General features: G+C 36.0%; 1 protein-coding gene across 1 annotated transcript in view; it reads right to left on the bottom strand.

Annotated features, from left to right (window-relative positions):
* Positions 1–962: 962 nt before the first annotated feature.
* Positions 963–26,193, bottom strand: part of LOC104077310 (activating signal cointegrator 1 complex subunit 3) — a gene marked incomplete at both ends in the record, with an annotated part of 71,171 nt that continues 45,940 nt past the window's right edge. Inside the window, 3 exons of the mRNA XM_009578494.1 lie at positions 963–1,113; positions 1,621–1,772; positions 14,479–14,703. Of these exons, the coding sequence (XP_009576789.1) occupies positions 963–1,113; positions 1,621–1,772; positions 14,479–14,703 (528 nt within the window). The remainder of the gene's footprint in view (positions 1,114–1,620; positions 1,773–14,478; positions 14,704–26,193) is intronic.

The following is a 26,193-nucleotide window of genomic DNA, read 5'->3' as shown; positions in this document are numbered from 1 at the left end:
TAAGTTTACTTCTGAGTTCTCCCTGAACTAATTATAACAATGTTCTAATTTTTTATCACATCTGAAAGTTGGACTGAAATCAATGTGTATTATGTTAGAAATCTGTTGTTAAAGGAAGCCTTGTTTTGATGTCAATACATTTTCTTAATTCAAAATTTTGATGTTAATTTAGTTACAAATGCAGATGTCTGTTATAGACATTTAAATACTTTTCCTCTTGTTTGCATACCAGTAAAAGGTTTAACTGAAGCTGAACAGTCAAACACAGGACATATTGCTGTCCTTTTAAATATTCAAATAAAAAACATTTTAAATATAGCTTTTGAAGTTTTCATATTTCATACATTTATTTGAAATCAATAGGCTTAGCATGTGATGAATACTATGGAATACAGCTGCCCTTTGCTGGAAATGGCTTGAAAACCAAACTGAAAATAAGACTGCAGCAGCCTCAACATTTTGAGGTAGTATTTTTTTCTTCCTCCTGTGAAGTGTGAAAATTTCATCTGCTTTTCTGTTTCAAATAGAAAATGAGTGCTGGATCATTTACTAAGGGTATTGTCAGAAAAAAATGGTGTTTGACAGACCACTTCAGAAACCAGCTACGATGACAATTGCAATGCATGTATTCCTAGTGCATAGCTGGCTATGAAAAGGTGGATAACACTCAGCAGATTGAATGACCTAGAGAAGCATCTTTAGAGCAAAGAGCTGTGGTAATATCAGCCATAAAGCAGACTGTTACTGGTTAGCAGGGAATAAGTGAAAATAATATTAAGAAAACAGGCAGAGAAGAAACCCTGTAAAGCTAGCAGTACCTTGAAATCAGAGCAATGAATGTATTGCACTTTATACAGAACATCACATGATATTTGCTGAAGGGAAGTGAAGAGAGTATTTCTTTTCCCAACTACTCTTCCTTTCCAATCATGTTGATAATGACCATGGATAGAAAGTATTACCTGTGAAGTGTGTGCTGTTTGCAATTCACTGTCCACAATGGAAGCAAAAACATTCTCTTTTCCTTCACAGGCAGCCATTAGTTCGGGAAGACACTCGATAGGTCCTTGGTAACCTCCATGCACACTCTTCCTTTTGCCTTGGCTCCACTTCCTGATACAGACAGCAAAACATATGCCCAGGGAGGGAAAGCAAACATTTGTTTTCAGTTGTTTTGGTGGTAAAACTTGATACTGGTTTCTGTTATTAAATGCTGGTCATTTATTTTTGGGTAGCATTACTTACTGCATCTTCTAGGCATCTACAGAGCTTAGCATTATCTATGATATTAAGAGGGATACTAATGTATTTTTACAATGGATTAAAATAAAGAGATAATTAATATACTGAGTTAGATTTGTTAGGACTTGGAACCCTCCCAGTGATCTTTTGTTAATTTGTCTGGAATCATGGTTCTCAAAATAATCTGTGAGGGTTAATTAATCAATGAATATTGAAAACAGAAACAGAAAATCCATTTGGGAAAGCATCACTGTGAAAGAATAAGTTCTGCTTCTGGTGCATTAATGATGATTCTTGGGCACAACAATGACATTCAAACACAAGCTGCAGAGGTGGAATGAAATTGCAAACCTGCAAATGCTTAGAATAATTACATACCGAAAAAGGTAAAGGTGTTGTAGCTCTATATTGGGCAAAGTAAGCAGGGAAGAGTCATGTATCCATCTACCCTGAACCACCATCTGCACCAGATTGGTTATATTCAGAGCAGTCACCAGCCAGCCATGATGTGCTGCAACATCCAGCATTGCCTAATCAAAGGAGACATATATAAAAAAAAGAAAATGCAAGTATAATTGTGTGCCTGGTTCATACAAGTGAAAGCATTTATTTACTGTTTAACACAGAGGAATTTCTAGGACTTCAACATAGGAATTTACTTTAGGTGCAGCAGGCACCTTTTGAATTAACCTTTAAAAAAGATGGATTAAATCCTGCATCATCATCATCATCAACTCTTACCCTTGAAAAGGTAATTTATACCATGTTTTTGGGGGTGAGAGCAGAGGGTGGGATTTCTTCCTTACAAATAACCTCCCTTTTACAAAATCCAACTCAGAATGAAAGGAATAAATGTCAAAGTTTACTGTAAAGGAAGAAGTTACAATTAACTGCAGAATTGGTTTGTATTTTGACATGAGAGCTTTGCCGGAATGGCATATTTATTCAAAACTCCTTGAACTATTTAAGAACAAAACCAACATATTTACATTTGTTCAAAAATTAAAGCCACTTACCAGTAGCAGTTATTATTCCCACTTTAACCTAAGGACTTAAAAAATCTCTTGAATTGGACTAGATAAAACCCCTAAAATTTAGCTTAATGAGCATTTTTGAGGTTTTGTTCAACACTGACACCTAACTTGAAATCTTGAAGAAAGATTACAAAATAGCTAATGGTTTACCTAGGGTGAGTAAGAGCAATCAGAAATAACATGGATTTCACCCTTTGCATTGTAAACAGTTGATTGTCTTGAGAATGAGGGATGCTTGGCTGTCTCTCTTTTTGCATCTCTATCCTGAATCTGAAAAGCTTTCCCAAAGTACATAAAAAACCCAAGCAAACAAAAAACCCCTATCCAGCTACACATCACACTTTAAAATGTTAACGATCATCCTGCCTTCAATGTCTGGTGAGTTTCTGTTCCATTTCTACTTATTATGTTGTAGACAATACAAGTAAAAGGTATACTATAAGTATCACTAGCATAAAGATCTAAATCTGCAAAATTCATTATGGATTGTGCATTGCGAGTGGCCCTGTTGACATGAAAAAATAGTTATGCTTGCTTTTTTCCTGACTGGACTTAAATTCTGTTTGGTTAGTCTGAAAGAGAATTTAAGAGTTCTTCCAAAGGAGAAAGGATCAAACATGAGCTTTTGATTTCAACACAATTTTTTTTAATAGTAAATGCAGTTATTTGAATATATACTTTTCACCCTGTCTAGAGTACATTAAAACAATTACGATTTATAGAAGCATTTCAGCTGGTGAAGAAAATTATGCTTAATATGTTAGTTGTCTTGCTTACTTTGTTGTTTAATACCTTTACAATCACAATAAAGTGTGGGTCTTCATATTACAACACTCTAACTCAGTAGAAAGTCATGTGTTTAAAAGTGGTTTGCCATGTAGGAAATTTGGAGTTTGATTAAAATACTAGAAAATGTTTTTTAAGAAAGCAAGAAAAGGGTCTGGTATATTGAACAGTTTCAACACTTCTTTAAATACGATCTTCTTGATATTAGGAGAGCTGTAGTTTGATTTTGGGACTAGGCTTAAGATGTTTCCATGGGTTTTTCTTTTAAAGACAAATGATATTGTTTGATACTTCCTTATAAAGCAGATATCTGCATCATTTTAACTTATTTTCCACCACTAGTGTAATGAGGAGAAGCTGTCTATGTAAGTCTTTACATTTAATCAAATGTTTTACAGACAAACAAAAGGCAGCATTTACTTAAGGCAAACTAAACAGTGAAATCTTCTTTAAACAAAGGAGTTGTTTACACACGCAGAGCTATTTCAATTAAATTACACTGATTCTGGAGAAATACTGAGTTTAAAGACACAAGTTAGTTTCAGTCCTGGCCAGTCACACAGTTTATTTTAGCAGTTTACAATGCAATTTCAACAGGTTTTATTCCAGATCAGGGTGATAAGATCAGTGACACTTAGAAAAATATTTGAAGTGTCACCCTGTATTACACAAATGTTGTCTCATTTCTCATGAGTTGTGCATAAAGTGCCCTTCAGCTAATAAAGATCTAGATTTAACATTTAACTTGCCTTTTTTGAAGGAAGAGCCATAGCACCCTGAAACACCCTAATAACGTTCCTAGAAATAGTACCTCACAGCACAACATTAATGGTTTTCTTTTTCTGTCTTTTCACTTGGCTTGCCAAGGTGACTTCCAGGTATGATTGATTCTTTTTACCCAATACAAAATAAAATTATGTTAGAAGTCACATTTGAAAGGAGCAGCTTCATGGCCTGTAGATTTATGTGTTGGTTCACATGATTTTTAGTCAGATAAAGAGGGAATTGTTCTCGGCACGTATCAGAGTGAAGTCCATCTTTTAAACTTACAGGGCGAGCCGCTGTTTACCCGCTTCCACATTTTAAAATATATTGAAGCCTACACATATGGTACAGTCCGTGTCTCTGAGCGTGTTGCTCAGACATATGGTATCTCTTTCCTATTCTCCACTATCTGGTTCTTGTTCTTTCCTTTCTGCTATTCTGACATAGCCTGGAACATCATGTTTCACCATGTTCCTCAATGACGAGACTGCTGTATATACGTGAAGAATAATGGGTGCACAGATATCCTGTCTTTTCCATGAGCGGCAAGAATACAGTAAGTTGTATTTTTAGTCAGTGTGAAGCAGTGGTATTTTCATAAAATGCTTCTGAGGATATATCCGTAACACTGTTTTCACTGTTTTCTTTCTTTTTTTTTTTTTTTTTTAAATCTATTCCCCTACCCCCACCCCTTTTAACAGAGGTTTAAAAAGGGGAAAAGGAAGAGAGAAGACGTAAGAGAAAGATAAATCTAAACCAAGCTATACACTGAAATTAACTGGAGGATCCTTTCAACCTAGAAAATCTCCTAGAAATTGATAGAGGCCTACAGATAGATATCCCGTAGGGAGTAAGGAAAGCCGCTGTGTGTGAGACTCTGTGTTCCACATTGTTATAATGAATCCACATGGCAAATCCTCTTTTCCTCCTTATTTTCTGCTTCTTCACCCATAGAATTTATTCACAGCATCTCTATCTGGATGTGAAATCCAAGACAGTGACATTGTGAAAAAGTCAGAACAATGGTAAAGTTGGCTTGTTTCATCTGCTGCCTGGGAAACCCGCACACGTTTCATTTTCAGCTAAGTGTAAAACACACACAGATGCTTGATACTTAAATGGTTATTGAAATTCCTATAAATACTTAAGGCAACAAATTGAGTCATTCCCCTATCTCCAAATTAGCTATATAAAATGTAGCAACTAAATAAGGAAAATAATATAAAAGACAAAAGAAAAAATGGTAAGTACTTAATATTTATGTTACCTGATGAATAACATTTAGTCTCTCTAGTTTCTCCAGTTGCTGCTTGTTTGGTTTGTTGTTGTTGTTTTTAACTACAAACCAGCATAATTTTCTAGAAATGTGTGGCTTCTTAACTTTAACTCTTATTTGGCAAAGTAAGTGATTTATAAATATCTTATAGATTATAAGATTGGAACAGATTAAGAATATTATTCTAAACTGAGAAATGGCACAAATTGGTTACCTGCCTTTCTAGCCTCAGAATTTCATGCCAACACAGGACAATTTCATCATAGAGAAAGAATTAAGAGAAGAGGACAGTGAGTGCAAGAAGTGAAACAGCAAAACTATGAAGATGCTTTTACTTACAGAAAAAACATACAAATATTTTTGGTAAACCAACAAGTTAAAAAAAAAAAGACCTAAGCCCACCACTTTTTAACCTAAAGTAGAAAAGATGGGGTGAATAGATGGAGTAAAGGGAAATATTGCTTGTTATAATGAAAAGTATGTTTACCATCATCTTATTTGGGCCTCTTCCTGCATTTAAGAGAATAAAAGCAGAGGGCTATACTGAGATGGGTTTTAATGAAAGAATCAGGCATTAGCTTTTAAGCCTTTCAAGTGTCATACTTGGACAACCACAAAGTAATAATAGCAATTAGTGACACAGCCTTTAATATTTTGTCTGTCATTATCAAAAATAGCTTGGCTTGTACCAACATGGGAAGCAACAAGCTATAAACCATGGCAGGGGTAGGACAAAAATGCTGATGCTCAATAACTGATTGATGTAAGTATACCTGTCAGGTATGGCAAAAATTTTCATTTTGACGATATTCAGAATTGCATGTCAAAATGTTTGGATCAAAATCTTGCTATTTCTTTCTTAATTCCAGGAGTGCATTAATATGAAACCCTCAGCATCTATTATCAGGTTTCCATCATCTTATTTTCAGGAGCAGTGGTAGGTTATCCTTAAGTACTGAATTATTTAAACTGACCGAATTGTACCTTTCTGGTTTCACATGAAGATAAGATTTTACAATCTGTCTCTTTTTACCCAAAGTTACTACCCATGCTTGGAATTTAAATTATGGTTTATAATTCCCTACCTTGAGGGGAAGCAAAGATGGAGGCAGGATGTGGGAGAGGTGAGTGTGTGGCACGTGGCACGCTCACTGATAGCAAAACATTGATAGCAAAACACACTGATAGCAAAACATTGCTTTTCTCTGGTGTTTTTAAGCACTCTGAATATGTGCTCAAAATAACAGATACTAAATTGTTCCATAATGAACAGGATACTAAATTGTTCCATACCCCACTCACTCCCCACCCATTTAGGAGATTTGTCTAGCAACTGAAATATCTTATATTTTAGAAACTTTTTGCAAAGTTTTAACACTGTTTTTGGTATTACTTTCACATCCTTCCTTTGAAAGCCAGATATTCTGGATCACTCTTGTATGACTGGGTATGTGGCAGGGGAACAGAGATTGTACAACTAGCAGAATTTCTGATCTACTCAAATGACTTGAATAGCTTTTTCCTTTAAGATAAGTTATTGAAGTGTTAAAACGAAACAGCTTGCATCTTATTAACAGAGACTGCATACTGTTTGGAGTAATTTCTTCTTCTGTTTGAAGTCACCTGTCATATAACTCTGAATATACTAAGCATTTCTCCGTAAATGCCATAAATATAAATGTAATTGTAAACATTGTAAATATAAATGTCAATATTTTGTGGCTAAATTTTATTTAAGGAAAGTGGCAATGAAGCTAAATGAACAATGATAACTGGATACAGAGGCTAGCAAAGGAGACTAAGGTAATAAGTGCCATGGTGGCTGAGAATTACACGTGTGATTACTCAGGTAAAAGTTGACTGCCTACAGTGATGCCATTGGTGGTAACGACTTGGTGGATGGGGGCTGAAACTTCAGGAGTACTCACGGTGAGCTACGTGGCTCAAATTTCTCCACTCTTAAAAGATTAATTTTATTTTTTGTATCAGTGCTTCACAGACTGTGACACTTTCTTAAGCGCCCTCATTCAGGAAATTGAAGGCTGGTACAGTAATGTATACAGCACTCTATGCAGAATGACATTCACCTTAGACTTGAAAGTTTATGTAAAGTAATTCCAACACATTCTCAGCCAAACAAATACAAGTCTTATTCTGCAGTGATGCTTTAAGGAAGGAAACAATAATTTAAAAGAAATAAACTGTGTAAGACTAAAATACTTTAAGCCGTTATTGCACAGTTACATCAAGAAGCAGACTTAAGGCTGGTTGGGTTTTGCACCCGTTTTTGTACCTGAATTTATTGCGTATAGTATTCCAATATCAAATAATCAAAATATTGCCAGTCTTGTCTTCGCTGCATGCTAATATACGTTCTGTTGTCTAGGACTGGACTTCAGTTAGAAATACGTGTTTAAATCCATAGATTTATTAAAATCATTAGAATAGTGCCTAATTACAGCTGTTTAGGACTACAGAGCTTATATGACAAATATTTATAGATAATAATACAGAAAAATGTATGCATTTTACCCATTTTCCTGAAAACTATGAATGCAGAATAATAATATATCTTTTTTGCACATGCTTCAAATGGAGGAAGCCTGCCAATATGTAATATTATATTATGATCCACATGTGACTTGAGATCATACTAATACAAGTAAAATGTTTTTCCAGATGTTAAAGCATGCCACGTACTATAAGTTTCATGTTTTTATATAAATCATGATAACAATGCTTCAATTATATACCCCAGAAAAAACAACTGACTTGAAAAGTTGGAATTTAGTTGAAGAAGTCTTACAGAGGGTTTTAAGGTCACTACCTTTTGTATGTTACATATTAGTAAAACAGGTATTTACAAAACCTTTACACTTCAGAGATCTAGTCCAAGATTATGTTTTAGAAATGTATTAATTTGGGGAGGGGGAGGAGTTCTTTCAGATCAATTTAATCAGACTCATACAGCTGTATAATTTCAGCCTACAGACCCCCCCGCCTTGTACTTTATCAGAGATATAGTGAATAAGATGTAATTAATGCTATTCAGGAGGCACACCCTCTGCATCCCCTTCCCCTTCACTTTTTTTACAGGCATATTCAGCTCCCTTTTCCATATGCTCTGCTACCCCCTATGAGAGACTAATTCTTCATTCTCCCATCACCATAAAGGTCTCACTGATGTATGCAAATTACAACCTTCCTAGCTGCTTTGTAAGATTCCTATCCCTGTATTCATCCTTTAGCCTCCATAGTAACATTATTAGTACAATCAGAACTAGGGAAAGGACAAATCACTTACTGTCTACATTTAGTGGAGTGCAACCCTTGGGTTCATACTGATTTTTTTTTTGGATAGTATTACAGAGATAAAAGCAGCTATGGAATGTGATACCCGCAATACAAACTTGGTAGGGCATAACCCAACTTGTTGAGTCGCAATATCCAATTTATTTTCAAATTAGTAATTAATACTACTAATTACTACAAATTAATAATTCATATTCTCTACTATGCTAGTGAACTGTAAATAGAAGAAAATGTTTTTGAGAAAAATCTCTTGGCAAGAAATGCCAGTTTCCTACACAAAAACAATGTCTTAAAGATGGCATTTGTTCCAAATATTACACGAATCTACCGAACTCATGAAAAATATACAGCATCTTTCTCATTATAAATCTGCCCTCTTTAAAGTCAGTTTCAAAGTAATAACGTAATATTTTGTCAATAATTAAAAAATTTTGAGTGCATTCACAAGAATCCGTTTCAACAGCAACAGTTATTCCCAGTAACTTTCTCCTGAACTTTTAGCCCCATAAGGTTAGCATTCAGGAAGCTCAGCTGCTGTCTAACAAACTTAATTAATCAAAAAGTCATTTCCGAGCTGTAACTATGAGTAAAAGTGCTTCAAGTGTGCTAGCAAGCCTACAAGTTAATCAAAATGCTAATGCAGTACAAATTAAAGTTGTGATTAACATTTCACAGTAGCTGCTTAAGTGAATTGATCACACAAATGGGTTAAGCATTACTCATTTCCTCCAGCCCCAACTGGGAAAAGGTTTGTCATGGGTGGGGGAGGGATTATATATAAGCAGCACCAAATGATCATTAAACTGCCACCGAGATGCTTCCATACACCAGTTCACCAATTATCCATAGCAAGCAAAAACCCCACCACCACTGCCACAAAGGTAGCCCTCCCTTCTCCCACATACATACCTATAAAAAACAAGCTGGCACCAAGTAATTCCACCTCAACATTTGCTATGCCCAGGTACTTTCACTACAAAGCTATCCATTGCTGCTTAGTATCGATAAATGAGCATTACTGTCCAGCATATGCGCTACAAGTTTTTTGATTATTCTATTATTTCCACCCTCCTAATGTGGAATAATAGCCATCCAACCATGAAAGCAGCCAGTATTTAAGTAAAATTGCAAACATGTTGCTATCACTGGAATATCACTGCATACACAAAGAATACGTGTAGTAGCTAAAGAGATATGGCCTCTGCTCTTCACTTGTTTCTGAATAATCCTCTGCATTCTCAAGCTAATTTGATTCTCTTCCCTTCCTTTACTAAAGTTATTTATAGTTGCCAGTGCATCCATTTCTTTCCCTGGGCACTTCTGGACAAATCTTACATACACAACTGTAAAATAGGCCATTCTTCTACCTCCCACCACCTTGCAGCAAATAATCGGCATACCTGCACTAACAACAGACAACATATGAGCTCAAAACACACTTAGGATCTTTAAGAACTTCTCCATTTCCTCATAGGCAGGAAAACAAATGATCCAAGGGATATGGCTCCCCAAGTCAGTAGTTTTAGTGGCTGTTGTGAACTGAGGAGGTTTGGGGAGGATGGGAAGTCCAGAGCTGAGGGACATTCTCGTCCTTTTAGTCTGGGAACTGCAGCTCGGGCACCTCTGCTGTTTGCAGCTGTGCTGATATGGCCAGATAGTACCTTTTGTGTGAGGAGCAGTAGATACAGCTCCCATCATCAGCCAGAGCAGTCTGCAGTTTAGTAGAGTAAGCATTTAGTAGGTAAGCTAGCTCTTCAAAGACAGCTGAATTGGGCAGCGTATTTGTGCAATTTGATGACTCTGAATATGTACCACAAAGATGATTCTCATAAGCAGAACTGTAGCAAAAGCTGCAATTTAAATGACCAGAAACAACTTATTTACTTTAACTGTTTTAGAATAGGTAAAGCAGTGTTATGCACATCATCATCCAGCTAAGGAAATGCAGTGCTTAACCCAAAAAGTTTTTTATTTCCTTTCAAAATTAGGTTCTCTGGAGGAGTAACATGATGGCGAAAGGCAGGCCATCAGTGACAGCGTTACAAGGTTCTCGTTTCAGGAATGAGCACATTTCCTGTGCAAACTAGTCTTTACTCTGCAATTTGGAATCTGACTTCATGTCCATCTTCTCAGTGCACAGGTACCCTGCTGAGATGAGTTTAACACATCTATAGGTAAACACTTCTCAAAGGTTAAGGCTGAGCTCCATGGCAGTTCTGCTCCTGGCAATATTAAAATATTTTATCAACGATTATACTACAAGTGGAGGCTTGTGGCCAATCCCAATGCAAAGCCAGCAACTGTCACATTATTTCCTAGACGAGACTGCCCTGCTGAATCTGAGACTGACGGTATTACTGCCTCAATTATCCATTTCAATTAATGCAAATATAGGCGGTAGTCTTAGAACAGCAGAGTAAGAACTGATCGCTGAATACACAGTCACAAAATATAAGGCTTGACAAAAGAAGTAAAAAAGAGATTAGATTTAGTCTGTTTCACATATTCTTAAATCAGAGATAGGAAAAAAGATGTGGTATTGTCTTTACAATAATAATTATATTCTATAAAAATATTAGACAAATCGTGTCATTAGAATTTTTATTCTTTGATGTTCTTCTGCAAGAAGCGGAGAAGTGTTTGATTTTGAGCAGCTACTGGAGTGCTCAGCACCATCTTACTGACACCTCTATCTTTTCTTAGTAAAAATAATGCAGACAGAGTGCTAGGCTTGAAGAGAATACGCAGTCTACTACAAAAAATTGTATTAAAGGTAACAGAGGCAAATAAAAATTAACTGACTTGCCCAAGATCACATAGGAAGTCATGGCAGATTTTCTGAGCCATGGGAACCTTCTGTGCTTTATCTATGAGAGCCTGTCACTGGTAACAAACTTGTTAGTTTTTGACTTGAGCTTTTCAATATAGAGCAGGGACATTCCTTCAGTCTAGTCAATGCCTTAGTGGCCATTCATTACAGAGATGGGTGTGGGAGCAGATAGGCATTCACCTTCCAGAAGGTTACATATTGCTATTCCCCATATTTCTGCAGTAAAAAGGAGAGAATTCTGTATTTCATACTGAGTAAATAGATAACTAAATTTTATCTTGCTATAATGAACTCCATCTATACCTAACAAATGCTAACTATAGGGAAACTGTAACAGAATATATTTCTTCCGTTTTCTATGTTAACAATTACATTCCTTTATTGAGCCAGCACCACGACTCCTCAAAATCTGTTAAATGCTTATGAATTCTATCTTTCATCATGAGTATAAATGAACAGAATTCTAACATAAACCCAAAACTTCTAAGACATCTCAGGAAAATTAATTTAAGAGTGATTGCATAAATTTTTTTATTAGAAGAGAGTGGAATCTTACCTGAAATCCATCAGCTACATTTATCTGTCTGATGCTGTTAACATAGTTTTCTGACTGACCATTGACACTATTCAGCCTAAAGCCACTAGCGATGAAAGAGGCCCAGAGCATGTTAGAGGAATGGGTGGGAGGACACAACGGGTGGGACGCAAAAGCAACCATGGGAGAGAAGGCTGATTGAGGTGAAAGACAGCACAGAAGAGTGGAGAAGTTTAATAGTCTGCAGTGGAAAGAGGCTTGCTTATGTATCATGGCTAGAGATGACAAATCTGCTCTGCAGGGGACCTGGGATGGCGGCTTGCTGTATGTACTGAGATACAACCACTTGTAAAAGCTGTTTGAAAGATCTTGCTTTCTTGTAAGAGAAAAGCAGCGCTGATATGGAAAATCTGTCATTCACATACCCGCCAGCAAAAATAACAGTTTATGTTCAGGTCACAGTTTGAAGGTTAGCTATACAACCTTAACAGCTGAAGTACTTTGTAAGTAAATAAACAAAAGTTCAACATAATTCAAAAACCAATTCCCATCTCACTGCTGAATTTTACGTTTGGTGGTACGCGAGCGCCTGTTCACACGCACAGAGAACATCACCCACTGAATATGTTTATCAATGGATCCTTCTATGGTTCAGTTCCTTTTCTCACAACTAACATCTTTTTTTCCACCTCTGTTGACCCAGAGTTCATCAGCAGGTCAGTGCTAAGGAAAAAGGTAACAACCAGTATTGAAAGTGTAACCCTGTCTATTGCTTAGATTCTGGGAACTTTAACCTCTGTTTGGAAAGCGTGACTAATAAGATGGAACAAATATTCTCCCAAGAGATGTAAACCATGCGCCAACTTCAAAATACAAAAAATGCTTGCATGTTTTTTTTTTTTTAAAGAGGAACCTTTTTTTTTTTTTAAGATGACTGTATACGTAACATTATGTAGTAGTTAATGGAAGGCTGGAGTGCCAAGGCACAGTATGGAATGGTATTCTTCTGAACTCTACTTCAGTTTAAAGGAACTGTTGAATATTTTAGGGTTTTTTCTTCTGAGTGATTATTTTTTCTGAAACACCTATTATGCAGTAACAGGATTAAAATATACATTTCTTAGCATAGCAGGATAAATATTAAGCAAAATAATTATTGAAAAGAATCTTTAATTTACATTTTTTTCAAATGTAATTAACCCCCCAAACACTAATTCCACAAATGTCTGAATGAACTTTAAGTATGTGATTTCTTTGAAACAAAGGTGAATTTTCTCACCTGAGCAATTTTCTCACCACGTTGTTCTCTGTTAATAACTGAGAATTATGAATAATAACTGTTCATACATTGAAGCTTTCAGCATCATAATTTTATTGATTTGAAATATTTGGAGTAGACTTGCATTCAAGCACTGCTGTTCCCAAGTTTAAGACTGTGTAGCAAGAACATTGTGGTGTTATTTGCTTCTTACTTTCCTTTTCTTAATTTTAGTTTTGCTTTGTTCAACATTAGTATTACAAGCTTGCAGGTTTTGCTATTGTAAGGTTGAGACCCACCCAAATCACTGGACACTGAATAGCCCATGGTATTTTGTCTGTCTAGAGCATTGATTAATAATTTCTCATAGAGTGGTTTTACAAACTGGTAGGCTTGACACAATGATGTTTGCAGTTACCGTATTGCCAACAGGCTTCAAACAAGATTAAACAGTTGACATGTTGATCACTGAGGATATTAAAATTTGAGCAAACAAAAACTGTAGGAAGAAAGAATTACTGTCCCTATTTTACAGATGTGGAACTGAGGAAGATAAAAAGAACAGTTTGTTGAAGGCTACCTGACCTTCAAGAACCTGCAAATGAGCCCTTGTCCAGTACTGCTAAAGAGAATATTATTCCTATCCAGCAGAATCAGTGGGGTGGCTGTTCTCTGCATCAACTAGAACTCACCCTTCCTGCTATAACTGTAACTGCACTTTTCAGATATGGCAGCACTCTATTCCAAACTCAAATTGCTGCTTTAAAATTCTTTTGAGGCATGCAGCTGTGCATTTAATCGCTTGTTACCAGTACTCTCCGTGGTCAGTTTAGTTTCTGTGGGTTGTGGCTGCAGTACAACTGTAAAAGCCACAAGCCTCCAGACTGAGTTTAAAATCTGTGGTTAAAAGCATGCTCTTTGACTCTATGATAATTGGGAAATAGAAGACATATCTTTTAACAAGCTAGAGAAAAACCCTGTATCTCGTCCTAAAGCACATTTCAAAACATGTTTTATTTATGCTTGGCAGTGACTACAGCGCTTTTGGGTGCTATAAAAATAAAAGTACCCATGGGAGACAGGTTCTTGGGGGTCAGCATAACAATCTGCAGGGAGCACACCCATGCAGGAATGACTTATGTACAACATTGCATGATACAGAGATAGAAAGCTGTTGCATATGAAAGAAGAGGCGAGCCCTATGGCAACAGATGACTCCAACCACAGTCTTTACCGTAAGTTTGTTTACCTCCAGTTCTGTAAAGTGGGCATCTTTATGGGCATCTAGTTCCTCCCTAAACAAAGTGGTATCATACCGTGTGGTACCAGTTCTCCACAAGACTGCAAGAAATCTTCAGATTTTTCTATATTCAAAATATTACTACACACTAACAATAAATAGTAAAACAACGATTTAAATATTGAAACACCTTACTATACCTGACATATTCTAATTGCTTGGTCCAGCACTGTCTTTGTATCAGTTGCATAATCTGGACAAGGCAGCATGGCATGACTGAAGTGGGCTTGCAGCAGGAGGTGTGTTTTTGTGTGTGAACTGTCAAATGAATGGGGATTGACTTCAATTGGAAGATGTTTTGCCAGTTCACTGTTCATCTGATCTTCATTGTGTCTCACAGGCAGATCTGTGTACTCCTCAGCATTCTTTAAAAGAAAAAAAAAGAAAAAATTAACCATTGTAATTAACTTCACAATAATTATTATTCCTTACTGAGACATTAAAAGTATATGCATTTAATTTACTACAGTTAGATTTCATTGTTAAAATAGCAGCATTTTAATGTTTAGAAAGCGTACTTATTTATCAAAATCATGTGTGTGAGAAAACAATAGCTAGTAAAATATTCACACAATTATAGGTTTTAAAATTTTTTTCACATAGCTGATTTTAACATTAGAGAAGAAGAAAATAAAAGCAGTGAAATAAATACATTCATTGGATGGACTCAGTATTTGAGATGATGTTCTACAGATATCCCACCCTGGTTGGCTCACAAAACCACTGTAACGTTAGCTATAAAGAAGTCAGTAACTCACATTTTCAGTTTTCAGGGTTTCTACTTTTCTCTTTGTATTCAAAACACAGTGGGTTTGAAATAGCTCTGGTAAGGTTCTTTTAAAATATATTTTCAATATTTTGAGCAGTCAGTGTCTAAGCAACAGATGATCAGCGATCAAAGCAAAGAGCAAAATTGTAAGTAGGTGCTGAAAACTATCCTCTGTGCTCCAGAGTGGGACTAATACCATTCATGCCAAAATGAAAGCTGTCTAGGAATTTTCTCACTGTTGCAAAAAGGAGCTGCACACCAACAGGTAATGTAAATGTAGTTATGAGGAGCAACATCTCCGGGGCTGAGAGGAACAAGTATGACTGTTCTAGTAGCCAGAGCAGAGATGTTCATTCTCCTGCTAGGGAAATCCACTGTCAACAGAAGCATCCTAAGAACTATAATTTAGGGTGAAGAGTCAGTTCTGTGACTTAATTGGTAATTTTTTTTCCTCCACAAAATCCTCTTGTGCATGTATGCATACATATTGTTGTTTGGAATGAGAATGATCTTTCTAAAGTATAAAACTTGCAAGTAAATTAAGAGTTTTATAATATGTGATATTTTTTCCATCTGTAATTTAAGAGAGTGTATTTCTTTCGTCATAAAATAAAAAGTTATTTGGGTAACCCGAAGGGCAACGTCTTCCGAACTACGGGCTTAGCAGAGACCATTAAATTAAAGCGTTCAGGGTTTTATATTCCTCTTAAACTGTAGATGCGATATTATGCATTTCAGTCTTCAATCTCCAGTCAGACCTCCTGTAAATCCGTATTAATGAAATATTCACAACAGTAACCAATGCAGAGTGAGGTAAAGAAAAATGGCAATTTTGGAACACCTAATAGAACTACCTAATTGACTTGCAAAGTACTGATTCCACTCATTAATACCCTAACACATAGAACCTTTTCTGACAATTCCTAAAAACAGTTATATAGCTGTTTTTCACCTCCTTGGAAACTGATAGCACAAAATTTTCTATTTTCTTTAATGGCACAATGAAACTACACCTAAACTGTGATATAAATGTAAACAGAAAGATAGATATTACACAATTTAAGATTTGGAAAGAAAATCAGAATGTCATTAATTTATTTCATATCTCGACTGCAGATTAGAAGTGAAGACTGACTAAAGACAACTGCTGCTTAATCCTGGATGTCTCTGATAGATCTCTTGTGAAAACTGTGGTCATTTATTCTCTGAACCTAAGGTCACAATCTTTTTAAGCCCTATAGAAGACTGCATGTTTGCTTCACTCTTTTTATTTAACTGGCTTCTCCTTCAAAGATATTTTAAAGAATATTTACCAAGGAGATTTTTTACTTAGTTTTGCTTTGCAGTTTAAAGTGGCAGAAAGAAGGATCAGCCAAGTCACTCCAGACCATTTGGTGCTCCTGAAAATGCATTTTCCCTAATTCTTCCCCAGCACATGTTTTATTTACCTGCAAAACACTCCTCTTATTTTAAACAACTTGCCTACTTAATTTCCTGTTTGTGATCATTGACTGTAAGTAAGTGAGGTTCATTTTCTTATCTGCATCATGTAGGTAATTAAAGGAAATTGAGAATGGGTAGTGAAGCTTTTATACAACTGAGAATGAAGCTGAATGGAGGGCACCGAGGTCAGCAGAGTCCATTATATTTTTATGTGAGAGGCCAGTATGTCTGCCCTGTCCTTGTTTGCTTAGTGTAGGCTGGACAGACTACTAACTGCAAATCTGTTTCTCTGATTTGCCCAGCTGTCCTTGAATAAAGACATCTTCCATTGCAAAATGTTAAATGACAGTGATTGACAACTCTGTGATGAACTCGGCTTGTAACCCCCTGCTACTGTTTTCAGGTTGCACAAGAAAAGGCAGAATAAAGAAACATCCTTTGTAATCACCTCAAATGGGCCCTGCTGTTCACTCAATATTTTTTCATTTTAGTTTTCCTTTTCATTGTGAATCTCAATCTGTTCTGCAAAGGCTATAGCTTCAACTATTCCACACAATATATAATATATATTATTTTAGTACATTGTATCTGAATACCGTTCTTACTTCATGGGTGAGGAAACAGATCAAATTACGTATCAATCATTAATCTTCATTCTAAAGTCAAGAAACTTAATACAAACTTTATACTTAAACCAAAAAGCACTGCTGTGCATTTTTCACTTTCCCTTTTTCTTCTGTTAAATCAGGTCTATTGCAGCCCACGTGCGAATAATACGTTTACAAGCACCTACACAGTTAAGCATAACTTGGGAGTGTACCAGGAGATAACTAGGAGTTTTAGCTATGGGTTCTGCAATCACACGTTTGGTACTCATGCCACATCTCTCTTTTCTATAGGTCTGTGATGGATTTTCAAAATAATGTCTTCCTTTGGGCATTAGAGACTGCTGCATCATTTTGAGGGTGTAACAGTCCTCTCAAACCTACATTTCAACCTGTATGCGATGCAGGGTCATATAGGAGACAGTAACTTGCTTTGCCAGTGAGAAATGTCACACGTAGACCTGCATAAACTTGATAGTTACATTTTACAAGGCCAAAAGGCTATTCTGATAATTGAATTCTGTTTCTTGCATAACACCAGCCACAGAATCATCTTAAGAGTCCTGTCTGCAACATCATGTTCCAGATATGCAGCTTATCATCACCCTTTATTTGAATTGTTAGAATTGTTCTAAAAGTAAACAACTCATCCCATTTTAAAATATATCTTTTGCAGTTTTCTGGTACTATGAGGCATTTGAGGAGTCAGACTGAACTAAAATTTAAGTAAGGTATCCAACATGGCGAGTACTATGCTCTGCAGTGTCCATAGGGCTAAAAAAAATCAGATTTTCTTTCTACCCACAAAACGTGTAAGTTTGGCTGATTTATAGTGAGAGCTGAACTATAAATTTATACCACATGTAAACCTTCTGAAATATTTTAAATCTCGAGTAACTACATCTTGCCATCTGTCTACAAGAGAGAAGAGGATACTTGTGGAGCATAGACAGAAATGGGATCAAGGTGAGCAACTAAAGTAAACTTGAATATTTTAAGTTAAGTTCAGCCATGGGAACAGTAAAACTTATAAAGTTAATGAGTTCTAGACTTTAAAGAGCAGTTGATTAATTTGTAACAATGAGGGTCTAAACCAAACCAAAAATAGTTTCTCACATTCCAGAGTTGAACCAGTAGTCTTTTCTTTAGCGATGCTGTTATTGAAACTGCCTTAGAATTGACTGCCTGCCTGTACATTCCTTTTCTTTATATAGGTATAGCGAACCCAAGCGCACCATATTTTCAACTTTAATAAACCTGCAATGTGTTTTGCTCTCTTTCAAGTTTCTGATGTAGAAAGAAACAAGGGAAAAGGATTCTTAGAAAATCTGATACCAAAATTAACAGTCATTAAGCTGAAGTATTAGAAAATCTTGCAGTAAACTAGTACTAAAAGTAACTACCAGAATAATAAAAAAGGAGAAAAGATGAGGATCATTTTTAGCTAACATAGTAATCGCATCCTCTTTACCTGAACCTTCGTTTAAATTACATAAACTTCTGGTAGTCTGAGTACATGCTGAAGGACTGCAAAAATCATACAAAGAATAGAATGTGAAAAAAAATGCATAGAATGAAAAATAAAAAATAAGCTGCCATAAATAAATGGGGTTTTTTTACAGCTGTTCTGCAATTAACACTAATAACACATTATGAAGTAAATTTTAGTTCTCTGCTATCAGAAGTTCAAAGGTATGCCAATATTCAATTTATTTTTCTAAGTGAAACCAGCATATTTTGATCTTTAAGTAACTGGATAGTCAAATATAAGCTCAACAACAATATTATTATATAATTGTCTTTTGTTCCATTGTACAAAGTGCTACAGAGTATTTTAGTGCAACATCTTGACCTGCCACTTCCACATAGTGAGTGCTACGGAGTATAGGAAGTAGCTGGACTCCAATCTTTAAAGCAGTCTGTAACTGTCCTCATTTGGGTGATACCTGTGTTACCTTTAGTGTAGGATAAAGAAAAGTGGCATGGTCAAAATAGAGAAAGAACAAGCACTGACAGTTTGTGAGTAGCTAGGTAACTGGATAATAACGTCTTATAATAGATTTACAAATTCTAAATTTTTCTTTGAGGATACTTGAACTTCTGTACTTAAAAACATTTGAAATTATTTCTGTTTTTTATATATATCCCCATTCATGTGCTGACAAAAGTCTCATTTGACCTTGTTAACTGTATTACAAGGAAAATAAAAAAATTGTTTAAAGTTCCCAAGTTAATCTTCCTTTGCCCATGCTCTTCCCAAGAGAACAAGACCATATTATGTGACACAATTATGACAGAAGTATATATTATGAAAATTATTTAAATTAACCAACACATTTATACTACATTTTATCTTCACATTTTCAAGTGTGAGTTTGATTTATAAGGAAAGACATTAAATTTACACAGATGTATCCTGGCAGGCAGCTGGAACACAATCAAGCTTAGATTTATATTCAGAAAACAAAGAAATGTGAGAAAACATGTGCTTTTAAAAAAAAAAAGGAAAAAAGAAAAAAAGCCCAAACTGAAAAGTTGTTTTTCAGCTCACACCAAAAAGTAAAGTAGATTGAAAAATGGAATTGGAGAAGTACTTGCTAGAATTACTGCTCTGAAAATTATATCTGTGTTAGTGATCCCATTGTAAACTCCTATTTTAAGGAGTTTATTGGTAGCCTATAAATGTATATGCTTTGGTCTCAGTTTTACGGGACATAGTTCAAACTTCCAAAGTTTAAAATGTTTGGGGTTTTTTTACTCTTAGATATAAAAAGTCTAGGACGATATCCCAGTTAAAGACAGTTATAAACATATATTACTAGTTATAAGTTTTAAGAACAAACATGATGTATGTTTTCAAGATTCATATTATAGACAAAAAGAAAAAAAAAAGTCATTTCTGCCGGCTTATTGAAGCCACTACATAACACAGGGATATTTAGATTGGAAGCCCTCTTTTAGACAGCAGACACTTGCACAAAGAGCTTCCGCGCTCTGTTTTACACATGTAAAAATATACTTTTAAGACAAACTTTGCAGAGGTGACGTTCCAGATTTTTAGGGCAGCCTGGCAGGCTCCATTAAGCAACAGAGCAGGCTGAAGTTTTGTAGAGATCTTGAAGAGTGGCTAACATGATGCAAAAGAAGAAAACAAAAATTGGCAGGCCAGATTAAAATACATTTACTACATGATACTGTAATTCATCACAGAGACCATTTCTAAATAGGTTCCTTGCCTTCATATACCGTGTAACATCTCTCCCTGTCAACTGCACGTGTACATGGCAATGCAATCAAATGGCATCCAGCATATTAGAGCCAACCCTGCAGTGCAGTTCCTCTCCCACGGGGGCTTTCCCATCCCTTCCTTCCAGGGTCGGTGGCTGGCAGGGAGGAAGGGCAGAAAGTAAAGCCCTGTGCCAGCCCCTGCGCTACCGGCACAGAGGAGGCAGAGCCGCAGCCCCTGGGCAGCAGCTGTCCCTGGCTGCGGAGAACAGGGCTCCCCCTCTGGCACCGGTGTCTCCCACTGGGGGCTCTGCCTGCCCTAACTCTGCACTCCAGCTTGGGTAATGGGAAGATGATCTTGCCACTTCTCTAGTACTCCGTCGGAGTACTCTCCACTCTCTACTTTTGGAAAAACGACAGGAGGAAAACAAACAGATATGCGTAGGATGGAGAGCAACATTCAAGGGATAAGGGCTGCTCAGTATCTTTTTGAAACAAATACTAACTTTTTTATTTAGTATATAATTAGTAGTTAATGCATTTTTACAGATAAAAGATATGTGTCAAAAAAAAAAAAAGTATAGAATTCAAATTGTAAAGTTAACCCAATTAACTAGGTAGGAACAAAATAGTGAGGCTGGACTACCCTGAGCTCTGTCTCTAGATTTAAGACTTACCAGACAGGGCACTGGAAATTTCCAGTTGAGCATGAGAAGTTGAAGAGATAAAGTCGTAAAAACCCATCAACATGCAATTATGTAAATCTATTACTTTTTAAAAAATAATTAATAACTACCTTTCAGGATTTAAAATGGACTCATTTCAGTAATGGGACCTACAAACATAGTTTATAAGAACATACAAGTTAAAAGTTCTTACAATTCTTATAAAGTTCTCATGTTAGTGATGAGAGAAATCAGATATTTCATAGTATTCTCAGACTTCTCACTTTAAACAGACAAGTGTTTGATTTTTGTTTTTAAATAGCTGCATATGATAAACACCACAAATTTTAGAATTACAGACATCATAAAAAGTACAAGCTAGGGCAATGAAACAGTTGAGTGATCACTTAAAAATACCCTGAAGGGTTTAGATTTCACAAGTTCACCTCTTACTTAAAACATCCAAACTACAAACTACTGATGACATTCCTGATGACCAGAGGTCAGGAGTCTGAAGGACCTTTGCCACTGCACACAGAGCAATAAGAGGTCAGCAATATTAGCTACCAGGAGCAGAGAGTGACCTGGCAGATCTGGGAACTTCTAAAGTACAAAGTTAAATTACAGACCTCTGCTTCAGCATGGAGTTGCTAAAAGAAAATGCAAGCATGCTAGCACATGTGAGAAGGAGGATTATATAAAATAACAGTAATTTGGCATGGGACAAACGTTATTAGGACTTCTATACTAACTTGAAAGTCAATTTCCCTTTTTTTCCTAAAGTTTCCTAAGCATATCAGAGAAGCTAGGTTTCAGTGTACAGGAAGATACAGTAATAGATAATACAATCATTGTAACTGGTTTACCAAATGGTAAAAAATATGCTTATAGAATCATTCTGTTTCAGAATAATTTCCTTTTAAAATTGCATACTTTACTAAAACATATTAAAACAAGGAATGAATTAATGATTTTAAGTCTTAACTCTCACAATCCATATTTCGTAAAGTTTATGATCACAATCATAATTCAGTGCTACTTTTTTGGCCAGTCCTAATAAAAACCATTCTTACAATACATTCATTTTTCCCCCAAATGTGTAGGTACTTTCATAGTATTAAGCTGTACAACTTTCATAGAGGTGGCTTTAGTTCAGTCTCAGGTTTTTAAGTTAAATTATTGATTATAAGTAAGATTATAAGCCTGTAACACTTGCACAGTTTAAGGAAAAATAAATGCAAAAGACGACTAAAGTAGGACAAAAATAAGAGCAAACACCTGAAACTGGTATGGCATAATAATTATTCACCTAGAATAATTACTTAGCAAATAAATATAAATGGAATGGTATAAATCCCATTTATAAAGTGAATTATAGGGATGTGAGAGAATTATTGCATTTTATCACTGGAAATGGTATATTTGAGATTTTTGCCTCTCCAAGATGCTTAACTTTTCCTATTACTTTTCATGAGAACTCTCTGAACCTGCACATTCTGAATGCATTATCATCAAACCATTTTTTTTTAATCTTAATACCTAGATGGGGGAGTTACCCACAACTTTCTTCCCCTGTAATCTCAAGTCATATTATAGGAAAGATTTAAAACTGACCATTTTTGGCTGTATTGAAACTAATTATATTGCACTAATACAGAAAAGCTTTTCAGTGCATGAACTCAGTAATGTGCTAACACAAAACTGGGAAAATCTCTCTGAGTATACATTCAAAAGTCCGATTGTCATGAGAAATCTACTTCAGTTTCATTTGGACGTTTGTCCACATTTTGAAGCTGAGCTTGGCTGAATCAGCTGGCTCAACTACTGATTGAGATGATGATAGCAATAAAAATTGTAATAGCAAATCTTGGCACACAGCTTTCCCCGGGAAAGCGATCAGTCATTTTGCATCTTTGGCTTTGATCCTCCATTGGGATCTTCCAGTGCAGAGCCCAGACCCAGGGAAGAAGTTAACATATCTCTGCATTATGTTAATGCTACTCCGCTTGGAGACAGGAGTAAGCACTACTAATTCTTTATGTGAAATGGGGCCCATACATACTGTATATGTTAATGGCAAGCTGTAAAAGCTCTGTGTGTTGAAAACTGGATTTCAGATCTTCTGACCTGTGGCAGCTCCCCTAGTGGGGAGCCACAAATGCACACTGCTGCATTTTTGTACTGGATTAAATTCCAGATCTAGACTACTATGTGACCAGAGACAAAAGAGAATAAAAAGTTCACAGGCGTGAATACCTGTCATCATGTGGTGAAATGACTAGCAGCCTCTGTTCAAGAGAGGCTCAAGCCCAGAATAATAGAAGAACAATATGAACTGGCAGAAATATATGGGAAACTTGGAAGGTGCCTACACACACAATGTCTTTTCAGCAAGCCAATGCTACTGGTCTCACTCTGAGCACTTTTAAATGAAAATAGTTTAATATAATAATAAGAAAACACAACTGTAAGAGGAAGTGACAGCTGCTGCAAGTAAATTTCAATAAGGGTAGTTCCCTGCTGATAAAAACTGGCACATCTCCACTCATTTCAGTGTAACTATGTGGATTAACATTGCTTGAAAATCTGACCCAATGTTTTGAAGAACTCAAGAGCTACAAGGTAATGCAGAGATGGAAGACACTGATAATTACAAGGGTGGGGAAGAGGGGTGATCACTGAGGAAGGAAAAAAGTCAGTAAAAGGGAAAATATTTGAAGTCTATTAAACAAATAAACAATCTGTCAGTATTTTGGTGTGCTTGATTTGAGGAAGTTATATCAATACTTCTGTTATGAATGACGTGAGGTATGATACAGTGAGTAACATGGCAAAAATGCCCTTGTACGACACTTGACCTTAACAAAACATCCCATTACCTGAATGGGATGTACCATGCATTACTAGGGCAGATCTAACTCTTTTTGGATGGCAAGTGATACTTTTTCTTGGTGATGTTCACTGCACACAAATTTATGAGAATACTGTAAACTCGGTGTTCCTACACAGACTTATACCATGTCTTTTCTACCTGTAAATAAAGGCATTCATCTAAAGTACACTGTAAGAGATGTATTGAAAAAAAATTAAAATGGAAAGATAACTGATGATTAAAAGAGTTGCAGTTATTTTGCCTCTGGTGTAAAGTTTTAAGAACTTCTTTTAAAAGACAAAGAAAACAGAGATTTTCAGTACCAGATGTCTAGGAAGATCCCATTTGGATTTGAGCTACTTAAATTTGCAATCATGTATTTATACATCTAACAGAGCTTCTGTTTCCCCTAGAATCTGAAAATTAACTAGCTTTGTAGCATCTTCCTTGATCTGCCACCCGTGCCCTGAGGATTAGAGACTCCACCTGAGCTTGTTTTACAAGCATAACAGAAAAAATTAATCTCTGCTGGCAGCGATCCCACTGGGATACTGATGAATAATGATATCCCTCTCTTGCTGCCCTCTCAGTCCACTAGAAAAGCCACTCTAACCCAGCAACGTGGAAACCGCTGAAACCATTCCAGCTGTGGATTAGCAGGCAGTCAAGCATCCATCTGTTCTGTGTGAATCAAGAGAAAGCAAACACGCATTCTTATAGCTAAAGAAGTATTAAAAATTAGCATCTTATATGACTGCATATAGTAAATAAAGACAATCATCTACAAAAGAAAAAGTAATCTATTATCTACACCTCATGTTGTTTACATTTGCTTGCTGCTTTAAGCAAATAATAAAACAGTTGGAATTCATCTCATTAACCTACAGAATATTGTGCATTCAATGATTTAATATGTTTAAGATAAAATTTCTTAATATTGTATGCATCAGTTGTACCTAAAAATATTTTGTAAGTAGACACGGATACACACACTAAATAAATATAAGCGAACATAGTTAGCATGCCTTCACCTAGGAGAAGTATTTAAGAGACCTGTTGTGAGAGGGATTTTAGCCATTTTCTCACCCTCTAAGGTGAGAGGAATAGACTTGAGATATTTTCTCTTTCTGAAAACTAGTAGTTTGAATAATCTCTGCTGGCTTGCTAGTCTTTTCCACTGGAAGACAGAAAGGAAAGGTAGTGGGAAGTTGGCATATGGGCAACCCAATCAAATTGGTGGTCTGATTTGACTCTTCCATGGGAAAAAGGACTATGATCTACTATAAATTAAGGAAAGCTGTATTCGAGCATCATCCCAGATAAAATTACTTAGAAAAGTGCAAAATTCAACAGTTTTCACATATAACAATTCCAGTATTTTGCCGGATGCCTGGCCCACATTCATTAAGCTGCAGAGGTGAAGAAAATCTGCAACTGTTTGTTCTCTAAAAGCAAGCTTACTATGCTATACTAAATTTATAAATACTTTTTCAAATGCTAAGAAAAGTTTTGCCCTTTTGGTAGCAAAAATCCCTCTGCAATTTCTTCTAACATTACAGGTAGCATGAGCTACCGAAGTAACTGTGAAATAAAGCACCTTGTAAATACTAGGCAAATAATAGGAGAGACCGATTTCTTAAAAGTTCATCTGTGATAATACATAACATCAACATTTAAAATAAAATTCAACCTTCTGAAGCTAGCCAGGTTCCATCAGGAAAAAAAAAGAAAATGAGACGAAGAAAGAATCTAAATGTAAATAGGAAAATACAAGTGTCAGATACTTCATTAAGGACTGATCAGTAATCCTCTTACGTCCTTTTTTTTTAAACTACCACGCTAAAGGAACAATATATGCTGGATACCAATCTTGTGTGATGTAATTATTTCAGCCAAACCAATCCTTATCCTGAAATTTCTGTTCCAATGAGAGAACAAGCTACAAAATGGCATCTTCCTTCTTAACAGTTTTACAAGTCTGAGCAATAACTTCTTTGCTGACAGAGACAAACATTTGTGTGCCTTTAAACAGCAGTCAGTAAGGCTGAGTTGGTGTCACTAAGTGAACTGAATTCTGTGAAAACAAATTCATCAGCAATATAATTGTAACTGCTATAATTTATAGTACAATAGTATAATTCTATCAAAAGCAAAGGTAATAACTAGAAACCAGTGAAGACAAAAGAACTGCAGGCTGCAGAGGGCCTAAATTTGTCTATCGCGCTTTAATTACAAATTGGGAGGCACAAAGCAGGCAGAACTTGTACTGACTTGCT

Source organism: Fulmarus glacialis, unplaced genomic scaffold (assembly GCF_000690835.1).
Source record: "Fulmarus glacialis isolate BGI_N327 unplaced genomic scaffold, ASM69083v1 scaffold35715, whole genome shotgun sequence".
NCBI lineage: Eukaryota > Metazoa > Chordata > Aves > Procellariiformes > Procellariidae > Fulmarus > Fulmarus glacialis.
This window is presented reverse-complemented; position numbering and strand designations above follow the sequence as displayed.